Below are 13,399 nucleotides of genomic sequence, written 5' to 3' on the forward strand. Positions count from 1 at the left end.
TGCAAGCAGAGCAAGGCTCAATGAGATAAGAATGGCAGATGGTGGCTGCGCGCGTTCACGCGCACTTGCACGCAAGCTTTAGGCCAGGAAACGCTTGTGGGTAGGACTTTGAAAAGCCCCTTACTAAAAGTCGAGCAACAGCGCGTGCGCTGCTGTAGGCTCGACCTAATGACGGAGCGGCTCGGCCGTCCAAGTGAGCGGAAACTCCAGTGATACCGGAGTCGTGGTTGCGGGAGGTGGGAACATTCTTGTGTGCAGATTCAACTACGGAGACAAATCCTGGCAAGTTGTGGCAATCACAGGTTTCCAGGCCTCCTCCTGGGAAGGTGGAGCTCCATTTCTTTCTTTCCTTGAGTGTGTTGGTATTTCCCATTTCATAACTACATATACAACCCAACTCCGCACTGTGAAAAGTCGAAGCCGCTATGCAATGGCGCATTTTACCTCCTTTGGACAAACACGTCCACCCTCCCACAAGCTTAGGGGGTCCCGTTGCCCTTACCACACTCGTTAAGTATTTTTGTCAGGCCTTTAAATGGCGCAAAGCTCAGTCTATTTCAAGGCTGAGAAAGGATTGTAGGGAAGTTTGTGAATCCCTCAAACTGACAAGTTTGTGGCACTGACACCCTTTTGTGGGACCAACACCGAAGAAGGATATTACACTTTATTGGGGGAGTATTCAGCTGGCGTAAAAGGAGTGCAAAGCTACTGTAAATCCAGTTCTTTGTGTAATTCCTGTTCTACGCTTTTGTGATTCCAGTCCTTTGTCAATACCGGTTCTAGGCTATTTTAATTCCGGGTTTCTGTGTAATGCCTGTTCTAGGCTACGGTAATTCCAGTCCTCTGTGCATGACTGCCTAGTGCTTTAGGGGCATTGACCCAGAATCACCAACAGACGTGATGAACCCCTTCTTTAAAGAAGTAATGAAACAGAGAGAAATCCATGTATGTAGGACCAATAGCCACCTCAAAGGCAGTCTGTCTTTCAAGAAACAGGACTGACATCTCCAGATGGTGTGGGCTTGAAGGGTTTGTTAATACAGCAACAAATCGGAGGTCCTGAGGAAGAGCACGCTTCCTCCTTGGTGGAAACATGTGATGTCTAAGAGTTGCCATTCCAGTACTATGGTGGAAATGTACTTTATTTAATATGGGATTTTGTAAAGTGCTGTGTTGACTTTCAGTTCCTTCAGAGCGAAGACAGAATCAAGAAAGTATCTGCAGTTTATTCATGGAAGCACGCATGGCAGCAGGGTTTAGTTGCAAATACTTCCGGCTCTTATCCACACGGCGTCTGGTAAAAGACGGAAGTGCTGTAATGTGTTTAACCAGGGCCGCGGTACAAGGTCTGGTTTTGAAAACAGATCCTTTGAATTTCTGATGCTAGCCAGAACCACAACATTTGCTTTTGCCTAATGCCAAGGAATCATATGCTAAAGTTGCGCGACTGAAGGGAGGTGCGCAACATCTCCTCTTCTCCGGTCAGAAGCAGGGTCAAAGTCAGAAGATTGTCAGCTTGGATCTCCTTGGACTGGACCAGGACTAGCATGATCAGAGAGCATTTCTGGCTATTCAAATTTTTTCAAAGCATCTTTACAACAAGGGCCACCGATGCATGCCTTGTACTACCCCGTTTTGCTAACAAACTTAAAACACAAAGGGAAACTCTGGGCTCCATTGCTGCATGGGTCGGAAGAGTCGATTAACCGGATTAAATTAATTTAGGCACAGTCTGTAAAAGCCAGCTCAGCTGATTGACTGAAATGGTCCGTGTAGAGATGAAGTGGTACAAGGTAGTCATGTTGGTGAGAGCCATGGCCATTTTAGTAGAGGTGAACCTTGTACTTGCAACCCTTCAGTCACACCGCCATTGTACGAAGGACAACTGAAGGCTTAACGTTGATACCATCAAACAATGAAGTTGCACCCATGGTACGCCCACTATAGGAGAGTAGGATCTGCTTTTTATAGTTACCCCCCACTTTTTGCTGATGTTTCACTGTTTTGGACTTAGACTGGCTGGGATCCTGCTACCCAGGACCGCAGCCTAGCTGTTTTCTCCTCTAAATTGATTGCATGTACTTTAGGTACAGTCCAGATTGGATTCTGGGGTACCCTTATAAGTCCCTAGGATATGGTATACTATGTACCTAGGGCATAGGTACCCCAGATGCCTCTCAAGGACTGCAGAATGTATTATGCCACCCCTGGGAGACCATTCAAAATGACACAACAGGTCTGCTAAGCAGCCTGCGTAAGGTGGTGCATGCACCTCTTACTTAGATATAGGTTCACTATATCTACTCCATATCACTGCACATATAAACCTGTCAGTCACCCCTATTGCAGGCCTTATCAATCCTGAAGGCAGGGTGCTGGGATTTATGTGAGAAGGTGCCCCTGCATGAGCAGAGCCCCTCTGCAGCCTTCAGAACCTCTATTCCGGGGTTGTTTGTGATGCAGCCAACCATATACTCTTAAGTGCATTATAACCTCGCGGTAAATGCTAACTTTAAAACGGCTGCATGGAGACATGTTGTGTTTGGTGTCAAACACCTTGGAATCATACCTCCACACCAGTAACTGGTGTGGGAGGTATGATTTCACCCTACTAGAGGGAGAAATATGACAACACCGGTACACCCGGTACCAGCTTTCTCGACCCTGGCATCACAAGATGGATGCTGCCAGCCACAGACATGAGTCTGCCCTCCTGCTGCTGGACGAAACTCCGGCAGGGGACGGATGGACAATAGGTTTAGTTGTGGTCACCTCCCAGACAGGCTTTAGTGTATCAGGGCTGGGTGGGTGCACTCAAAGAGTGCTTTGATGTCTGCACTGGGGGCTCATTTGGTGTCCCTGTGCATAGTCCAGCTCAAACCGGTTGCTGGAGCTATTTGCTCCTGCTGTGGTGCGAAACTGGACAAAGGACATGGGTGTAGCCACCCCTCTGTCCTGACCCTCCCATAGGTGGGTCCCCAGAGTTTGTCCCACCACTTCCTTGGATATAAAGTAGGAACCCCTGGCTACAGGACTTTGGATTTACCTGGACGAAACTCTGCTACAGAAACCAAGTACTTTGACTATCCACACTACGCTGGATGACTGAAGAATCCCCCTTGGAGTAAAGGAGTTACTCCCCTGCAAGTCAGGCACATGAAACGCATCTGACCGGTTTGCACCTATGCAGCTCCTGAAGGACTCCGAAGATTTCTGCAACACAGGAAGTGGGTTCACGTGGTCTCTGAGGTTGATATGTGCTCTCAGCAATTCTGAGATCCACCTCCCTTGTGGAGCCCGTGCAACCCAAACCCCTGGGCACCGTGTACATTTGCAGCAGCGTATGCTTTTTGGCGACCCCATAGGCTGTGCTTTGGGCTACTTGTAGTCCTGACCCCGAGCAGTGTTTCCACCGAAGATTACCGGCCTACACTCCACGAGTGTTCCGTGGGCTGGTATTTTGTGATTCCTCTCGAGGTTCCTTCACAAACCCTGGTCTGTCATCCTGTGGTCGTCCATGTGAAGGTATCCTTAACTTTCAGTGGGCTTTCCTGGTTGCTCCAGACGTGCCCTGACTCTCCATAGCTTGGAGAGTCCCAAGGACATTGCTGGTCATCACCAAAGAATCTTTCCTCTGACCGCGTGGGTTGCAGTTGCCAAGGCTTGTTGGTGTTCAATCTGGACACTGACCCCCCCCCCCCCCCCCCCACTTCCCCCCCGCGACATCCTTCGTGGAACAGCTCGCCTACAGACTTTGGTCATCGTCAACGTCTCCTGGTCCCCGTGGCTGCAGAGTCAAGCTTCACTTCTCACCTGAAACAACCGACATCAGTGGGCATTCGCCTATCATGCCTGGTCACTCAAGTGACCCAGACACTGTCCCCTCTGCTTTCATGTTCTTCTCAGCTCTGATCCAGGTTTGGATCACACCGGACACTTTTCATCTTCCTGGCAGCAGCACTTCCTCGCATCACGCCACTGAAATCAACGAGTGTTTCCGAAACCACTTGACCCCTATGAACCGTCTCTCCTGGGATAGGTAACACGGGTAAGGGCTTGCTTGAAGTCCTCTCCCAAGTGTCCTTAATCTTTAAAATTCCAGCCGCGACTTTCCCATAGAGTTGTACGGAGCTCGTGGCTGTGTTCACACTGCACCCGGGCTTCGTGGGTCCCCTGTGTCACTACCTTGGGTGGTTCCTTGGGGTCCCAGCGATTCTACGTGCTCTAGGCACTGTGTCTAGTAAAGTCTTGGTTGTTATACCACATCCTTAGTATATGGTTTGGTCTCCCCCCCCGGAGCCTCCTGTGTATTGTGCTATTTACTGTTGTTCTAGTACTGTAATATTGTGTGCCTTGTTCTCTAATCTCATAAAGAGGTTAGTAGAGAGTGTTTCGTAATAAATACATATATTTTATATATTCCTTGTGTGGTTCTCCTTTCATTCGGTCATTCAGGAGGTTATAATCTGGTAAACCAAGCTGCTTTACATTCCTTCGAGACTTGTGGAGCACACACTTTCTTGTGCCCCAAGCTGGATATATTGTGCCAGTGCTCCCTGATGTATCCCTGGTGACCCTAAGGTGCAGTGCAGAGTGATGAATTATTGTCCAAGGCTGCATCATTGGGATGAAGGGCGCTCTAAAAGGTTAGTGCTGCCAGCGTGGAGTGCAGGGGTTTAGCGTCTCATATTAAGGTGTGAGTGGAAGGATGCAGTGCATTGTGGTGCGTTAGTGTGTGCTGTAGTGACTTAGTATCCCAAAAAATGATAGCAGTATTCACTTTGTGTATTCCTAGGAGTCAGAACAGTGGGATGGTGCTTGGGTCCGTAAGGTGTGGTGCAATCTGTATTAGTGTCCACACGATGCAGTGCAATATGATGGCGTAGTAGGAGTCAGAGAGTGGCGTGCGGCTTGTACCTCTAGGATGTGGTGCCGTGTGGGTGAGTCAAGAGTTGCCAAGGTGCAGCACAGCCTGGTGACTTCATATTCCTATAATTCAGAGCTGCGGCATGTGACTTGTGCGCTTAGGATTTGGTGCTGTGTTGTGGGTCACTAGCCCCACGATGCAGTGCAGCATGACGACCTAGTACCTATGTTATTAACAACAAGTGTATGTGGCTGGTGCCCTTAAGTTGCAGTAAACTGGGTATTTCTAATATACCCAGGATGCAGTGCAGCGTAGTGACTATCTTAAGGATTCTCAGCACGGGGAGGTAGCAGGTGACTGCTCTCAGGATGCGGTGCAGTGCAGTGGGTTAGTTTCCCCAGGATTCGGTGCAGTGCAGTGGGTTAGTTTCCCCAGGATGCGGTGCAGTGCAGTGGGTTAGATTCCCCTGGATGCGGAGCAATGCAGTGGGTTAGTTTCCCCTGGATGCGGAGCAGTGCAGTGTGTTAGTTTCCCCAGGATGCGGTGCAGTGGGTTAGTTTCCCCTGGATGCAGAGCAGTGCAGTGGGTTAGTTTCCCCAGGAAGCGGTGCAGTGCAGTGGGTTAGTTTCCCCAGGATGCGGTGCAGTGGGTTAGTTTCCCCTGGATGCGGAGCAGTGCAGTGGGTTAGTTTCCCAGAATGCGGAGCAGTGCAGTGGGTTAGTTTCCCCAGGATGCGGTGCAGTGCAGTGGGTTAGTTTCCCCAGGATGCGGTGCAGTGGGTTAGTTTCCCAAGGATGCGGTGCAGTGGGTTAGTTTTCCCTGGATGCAAAGCAGTGCAGCGGGTTAGTTTCCCCAGGATGCGGTGCAGTGCAGTGGGTTAGTTTCCCCAGGATGCAGTGCAGTGGGTTAGTTTCCCCAGGATGCGGTGCAGTGCAGTGGGTTAGTTCCCCAGGATGCGGAGCAGTGCAGTGGGTTGGTTTCCCCAGGATGCGGTGCAGTGCAGTGGGTTAGTTCCCCAGGATGCGGAGCAGTAGAGTGGGTTAGTTTCCCCAGGATGCGGTGCAGTGCAGTGGGTTGGTGTCCCCAGGATGCAGAGCAGTGTGATGATTTGCTAAGGTTCGCAGCAGTGTGTTACTGCCCCCATGATGTTGTGGGTTAGCGTCCCTTAGATGAACATACAGTGTGATTACGGTTTGTTTAAACTGTATTGGAAGACAGTCCCTAGAAATGAGTAGGATTGGATGCAGTGCATGTTTCTAGGTGAGTGTTCATAGGATGTGGCGTAGCATGCAGATTAATGTCTGTAGGATGCACCAGCCGTGGCCGGTCCACTGGGACAGAGGGGCCACGCCCCTACGCCCCCCACCTTTCACCCTCCATGAACAGTGTCTGTCAGGCTGCACAAAGGTCAGCCTGACAGACACTGTTCACTTTCAGGTCAGGCAGCCAGGAGCCAGACATGCTGTAAATGTGCAGGCTCCTGGGTGCCTGAGCTGAACTTTGTTGGGCTTAGGAAGTCACAGCTCCTGTGGGCGTGACCTCCTCAGCTCAGCAAACATCCCCAAGCCCCCCCATCCCCCTCAGTGACGAGGGAAAGCGTCACTCATAGCTTCGCACCTGGGCGCTTCTGTTTTAAGCCCTAAAGCGCCCGGTGACACTTCGTCACAGAGTGGGGTGGGGTCAGTAGTCTCACGGCCCTATCCCACTCTGATGAAGTTGGGACTGCTGCCTTCCCTCATTGGCTGACCTTCTGCTGAAGTGAGTGCTTATATGGAGGACGTCACCAGTGATGTCATCTGAGATGTCATCAGTGATGTCACTGACCAGGTCATCAGTGACTTAATATGTGAGGTCATAAGCAGTGCATTGTGGGGGCGTAAGTTATAGTCAGTAACTATAACCGTTGGATTTCTATGGTTCGAGTGACATCTGAGCCTAACAATAAGGTCCCTGTAACCTTTGTTTTTTTCGACAGTGAGTATGTGAGTGAGGGCGTGAGTGAGGGCATGAGTGCCTCAGTAAGTCTGTCAGTGGGTGGATGAGTTCGAGTGGGTCTTAGTCGGTGTGAAAGGGTCTGGGTGGGTGAGTGTGAGTGCTCTCTGTTTTGCCCTCTTCTGCTCTGTTTTGCCTCTTTCGCTCGTTGTTGACCTTTATTTTACCTCTTTCTGCTTGCCTTTTTCCGCAAATTTCTCACCTTTATTCTGCCTTTCTACTCCCTTCTGACTTTTATTCTGCTTCTTGCTGCTCGTTGCGGACATTTATTTTGCCTCTTTCTGCTAATTTCTCGCCTGTATTTTGCACTTTCTGCTAGTTTGACCGTTTATTCTTCCATTGTTCGTTGCTTACCTTTATTTTGCCTCTTTCTGCTCGTTTCTGCCCATTATTCTGCCTCTTTCTCCACATTTCTAACCTTTATCCTGCCTCTTTCTGCCCTATACCTCTCCTTTATTTTGCCACTTTCTGCTCTTTGCCAACTCTTATTCTGCCTCTTTATGCTAGTTTCTGACCTTTATTCTACTTCTTTCTGCTGGTTTCTGACGTATATTTTGCCTCTTTTGCCCCAGGTCTGAGGGAGGAGGGGGGAGGGGGGGGGGGAACGTCAAGGACCCCACAGTCCAAGCTGGCTACCGCACCCGTGGGAACATGCATTGCTGCTGCACGGAGGGAGCTGCTGAAAGGTAGCTCCCTCCATGCAGAAGCAATTCTTTCATCTCTTTCCCTGCCCACATGTCTTGTCGCAGGCAACGAGATGAAACCTCTGCTTCCAGCAGGTGGCAGCACTTTGACAGCTCCGGGAAGGTGGTGGTCTCTAGGGGGATGGGGGGGGATTTGACCTCCCCCTCCCCCCAATCCATTACAGTGTTTGCTTGCACCGGGAGGTTGTGATCCCTGGGGCTAATAGAGCCTGAGGAGGGAGGTGGGTGGCATGCACCCCCCTCTATTATTAAAATAAAGCCCCAGGAAGATGGTGGTAGACTAGGCTCCAACAGCCTTAGGAAGAGGGCCCTGTGCGCCCCCCTCTTTTTTTTTCTTTTAATAAATGCTACCTAGACCTGGCCGACCCAGGGGCTTTATGGAAAACAAGCGCGAGAGCCAGCACTTTTTTAGGTCTCGCCTGACCCAGCGCTTGCGCTGGTCTGGCCGAGACTAAGTGAGGGCTCCAAAAAATACTACCGCCGGCTACAGCTTGCAGTGAATGTGCGCGGGAGCGCGCTTGAGCAGAGGCTCCATATGGCGCGATTACTGCTGCGCGCGCACCACTCGCGCACATGCACTGCAAGCTGTGGCCGGCGGTAGCATTTCCCCCCGCGAGGTTTGTAAAATTGCTTTGTACATTTTAGTACGTGCTGGCCTTTGTGGCATTCAGTGTACTTCATCTTCATAGATTTCGGCTTAATTCCTGTTGCATTTTGCGTGCTTGTGACAACTGTGTGATAGTGCTAGACACACAGACTCTTGTCACTTTTTCTGGTCTCTTCCTTTCGGCATGCACAAATAAAGTCACCCGTTAGTATGTCTTCTGTTGGAAATGCAGCTGTATCAACACCTTCTTTTATTTTTACTGCAATATGATTTGCCTTTCACTCTGACCTGTGCTTCTGCCGGATTCTGAAGTATTTCTTTTATGTTCATGCCGACCGGCGCGCTGTCTAGTTGGCTGATTGCAGAGCTTTTCACCTTTTACCCTTGGCCGAGTCCCGCCCCCTGCCTGTCAGCCATCGCACAAGCAGATACTGCAGCTCCAGCACCGGTGGCAAAGATGGTGGCGTTCTGGAGACAGGCCGGACACAGGTACAGAGGGTGGGGTGTTCCCGGACCAGAGATTACCCTGAAATATTTGGTTATATAAGTGCTCTAAACTCCACATCACTATTGGTGAAACACAGGCACTTCTCTCACAGAGACCTTCTCATTACACTTCAGCTTATCAACTCAGTGCAACATCTCTCACATTCTAGTTTCACTTCTATTGAGTTTCTGGTACAATCACATAACTTGTTTGTACGTGAAACTACTGACTACAACCGCTACACGTCATACATTTTGCTCAATTTCCCAGAAGCCACAGAACAGATCAGACATTTTTTCTGTACCTATTCCTCACTATTCTCTAGGCTAGTTTCCGTGGAACACATTTTGTGAATGCAATCGTGTCTGTACCCAATGCGTACCATTAAGCGTGAATATCGTCGACACGTGAACAATTTCTGTCTGTATTATGTAAAGGTGGCGTGCACTTTTTCCTCATGTTTCCTTCCACACTGACCATACTTAATGCTGTTTATGTCAAGTAAGAATTATTCATTGCAGTATGGGTCTGCAACAACTTATTTAACTTGTATGGATGTTTTTTTTAATGCCCAATTCTAGTCACCACTTATACTGCTCACATCGAGGGGGAACCTGAAACGATCACACAGAGTTTTTATGTAATTATATTTCATGGAGTATTGTTATTGTGTGCAACTCGATATGTCATTTACAAACAGGTGCAGTAATTCTTAGACTTTCAGCAATGCCTAAGTAATGAGGTCTGCCACAGATGCAATATCAATCTGGTCTCCATCTGCAAGGTTCACTCCATGTTTACTTTAAATGTTGTGTTCACTCAGTCAGCACACTTGTTCTCAAACATCTTTATTGGATCAGTGTTTCTTGTTTGTTTTTGGGAGGACACCAGAAGCATGACACAGCAGTCTTTTATTTCTTTCTGTGCACGTTTCCACATTTAAGCACACAATTTGCAGCATGTTTGAACGCACAGCCGCGTCATGGTCCACTTCAACTTTGCCATGCATGCACGATACGACTCGGATAGTGCCCGGGTAAGACTAACTCTGGCACCAGAAGAATCGCATAATTTTGGCAATTTGCTTTTAATATTTTGGAGTATTTGTTAGAATACACTCTTACGGATATTCTGTTTTCCGACAGTTGAGTTCAAGTCCTCTCCTTCTATTTATGGTCACAATCTCTGTTGTACAAGATTGGACTCTTCAAAGTTCAAATAGGTCTATCACCCACTCCATTGCATGTCTCATTGAGGCCTGCTGGGAACTGCAGTAGTTTTTCATTTTTTCTTTTCACCTCACTATAAAATATTGTGAAATGTACTTCTTTGAGAGCAATAAAACCAGAGAACAAATCTGATATAACGCATTGGCTATTTTTGCAGGACCGCGACCATGACTACACTGGAGAATTTTCCTTTTTCTTCACTTTTCCTTTTCTTCACCCTATAATCGGTAGGCCAATTGTCACAGCATGCAATTATACACATACGCTCACAGAGTGCCATTACTTTCACGAGCTTCAGACTTTTTCCTCTGACACGACTTGCACTCGTGCAGTGGTTGGTAGCAGATCGTTCCTTTGTTTTCAACCACATTGGGGAATTGTCCCTCATGTCATGAGGTTATTAAAATTAAATCATTCATTTAGTTTTTGAGCCGTTAGAAAATATTCAGTATTTTCATTTTTTGATTGTAGATACCCCTGACGAAGGGCTTCTGTTTCAGCCCGAAAGGCATTGGGATGAATTGTATTGCTGGGATGAATTGCTTTGCTAGTCTCTAGGAGATGTAAAGACTAGCTCCCACATGGAATATTCATGCTCAAGAATCATGCTATTGAAATAAATCGCAATTATTCAGTCTTGTGATACAGTAGTGCACACTTTGCTAAGATCACTGGTTCTAGGATTTTTAACAACTTTCTAAAAGTGGTATATTTAAAACTAATTTAAAAAAGCATAACTTCACCACTAAATAGGGCTTTTCACACCAATTCCAAAGACACAAAACATGAACTGGTTATCTCTTCCCATTTGTAAATTACACTTATAAAATGTAATAATGCAACTCCAATGTTATCCTGTAGGAGAGAGAGGCCTTGCCGTATTGAAAAACAAATTTGAGAGTTTTCCACTACAAGGACATGTAAAACTTAAAAGTGCATGTCCAACTTTTTAAATACCCTGCCCTTGGGGCTGTCGAGGGCCTACCTTAGGAGTGACTTACATGTATTAACAAGCATTGACATAGCCAATAATTCTCGCCTTTGGGACCTTATAAGTATTTAATTATGCAGCACAATATCCTTGGTGCAACCGTTGCATGGCTAAACATTTATAATGTCCCAAAGGCGAGACCTATTGGCTATGCCAATGCTGACCAACACATCTGACATTCTTACAGTGCATGCATATCTCCTATATAAAGGCACTGAACCAAGTCAAAAGCATGCATCTCTTAAGTACTTGAGAAATAATAATAAGTTGCGTGCCTTTGCTTTCCCTTTATTGCATACAGACCGCACCCAGCCAGGATCAAACTCGAACAAAAGAGGACTGATATCCCCTTAGCTTCTGCCTTTATCTCTGACCTTGCTGGAGGTGAAAATAAACAAGCATTGGCATAGCCAATAGGTCTCGCATTTGGGACCTTCTAAGTATTTAGTTATGCAGCACAATATCCTTGGTGCAACAACATCAACTGTTGCATGGCTAAACACTTATAAGGTCCCAAAAGCGAGACCTATTGGCTATGCCAATGCATGTTTTCCAATGGATTTGTAGCTATGTCACATTTCCGCAGCAATTTTTTTTTAAAGTGCTTTTTGGCCCTGTCAGGGTTACAGGGGGACACCAGGACCCATTTATGGGGTCAGGGTTAAAAGTCACACTTTGTTGTTCAATTCTTATAATCTGAATTAGGGTATAGTGCCATATGGTAACAGCTCATTACTAATTTGCAGTTCATATATTCCCTTATGCTTGTGTCGCCCAAATGGTTTTACCTTTGTGTGTCATCCTTGCTACTGACATTAGGAGGGGGTGGGTTATGTTGGGTTCTAATGGAAAGCTAGCTAGGAGTGCTGTCGGGAGGCATGCGTGGCACGGAGGCGCCGCACCTACTGCTCTCCTTTCCCGAATAAGACCCGCTTAAATGCGTTTTTGTCGCCCATCTTCTTTCAACGCGACAAGAACAAAGCCTTAGCATAAGCAAATGCAAATAGATAACCATTTACTGGCTATTTGGTACCCAAGTGAAATCAGAAAACCTGGATAAATCGTGGCTTCTACACTAACATTGTGTGATCTTAGGCAAATACTCATGTGCGTTCACAATGTCGTTTGTACAAAAACCTATTGTGTTTGATTTAATACTATATAATATTGTTGTAATAATCTGTACCACCTTCTGGGTTCATGTGACAACTGTGCCATCTTAGCTTTTAAACGTTAACCATTAGTGAACTATCACTAAAATAAGTACTTCTCAGTGCGGTGTTGTAATGTGACGTATTAAACTCAAACGTTCTACACGTTAAAAAAATGCACTCTTTAGAATGTTGAGGAGACTTGATCATATTTCACAAGATGCTTGCTGCATGATTTACATCGCACACATTCTCAGGGCTCGGCTCGTGCATGGGCTCGCTCATCCGAGCCAGACCCTTGGCTTGAATATCTTGTTAAGTTGCTGTTGCCTTGTGGCCACCTCTATTGCACACCTAATGCAGAGGGCTTTTTCTGCAGTTTTAAAGTCAAGAGATAAAGGGACTTCTTACGTGAACTCTACAATGCTCAGTGACTACAGGTTTAGGTGATATATATTATAATTTAAACCGATATATAAAGTAGTATTTGCATCCCGCGCACAAACCACGCAAAGAAACAAACTCCGCACAAGTTATGTGAAGGCACGGGGTGACGACTTAAAGACAACCACATGTGATGCGCGTGCGCAAGAAGCGAGCCAGGAGTTCCTCTTACAAGGTCGCTTACAGCGCACAGCTTGAATGGATCCGACAGTAACAGGGGCCCCGTGCGCCCTCGGGGCTATCCTTCCATCAGCACCCCAGCCTGCACGCTTCGGGGGGCCCCTGCCTGCACGCTTCAGGGGCCCCAGCCTGCCCTCCCAGAGTAGAGCAGGACGACGGCATGGAGCCACCCCGAACGGTGCGCCGACGTCACGTTTCTAAGTGAGTGAATGCCATTCCCTACGGTTGCCAAGACAGCCTGCAGTTGCCGTGGCAACCACACAATAACAGGGATACTTAAGTGAAGCACTTCACTCACCTGCACAATGATGCCCTTGCTCTTGTACTCGGCGTGGAGGCCTCGAGAGAAGAAATCCACAAACGCCTGGAGGAGAGAGAAAGGACACAGTCAGACACTACCCCGTTTACGGCAGAAAGTACCGCGCACAGAGACACTGTAGCCTCCGGGGGGGGGGGGGGGGGGGGGGGGGGAAGTCTACCCCTTCAGAAAAAGCTCATGTATTCTCATTACTGCAGCAACCATCGGCGACCTCCCCACCCACACCGATAAGTGCAAGGTCAACCACTCTAGAAAGAAGCACTAACAACATTCTCTTTACTGCAACAACCGCCCAACCCAAACCCACCCACCAGTGCAAGGTCTACCACGATAGAAAGAAGCACGGACATCATTCTCTTTACTGCAACAACCGCCCAACCCAAACCCACCCGCCCACCAGTGCAAGGTCTACCACGATAGAAAGAAGC

At 47.7% G+C, this 13,399-nt stretch overlaps 1 protein-coding gene across 1 annotated transcript in view; it reads right to left on the minus strand.

The window, feature by feature from the left end:
- The window catches only part of HSD17B12 (hydroxysteroid 17-beta dehydrogenase 12), a 400,959-nt gene that overhangs the window by 49,478 nt on the left and 338,082 nt on the right, over positions 1-13,399 (minus strand). The window contains exon 9 of the mRNA XM_085643463.1: positions 12,951-13,016. Coding sequence (XP_085499589.1) covers positions 12,951-13,016 — 66 coding nt within the window. The remainder of the gene's footprint in view (positions 1-12,950; positions 13,017-13,399) is intronic.

Source organism: Triturus cristatus, chromosome 3_1, assembly GCF_964204655.1.
Source record: "Triturus cristatus chromosome 3_1, aTriCri1.1, whole genome shotgun sequence".
Lineage (NCBI taxonomy): Eukaryota > Metazoa > Chordata > Amphibia > Caudata > Salamandridae > Triturus > Triturus cristatus.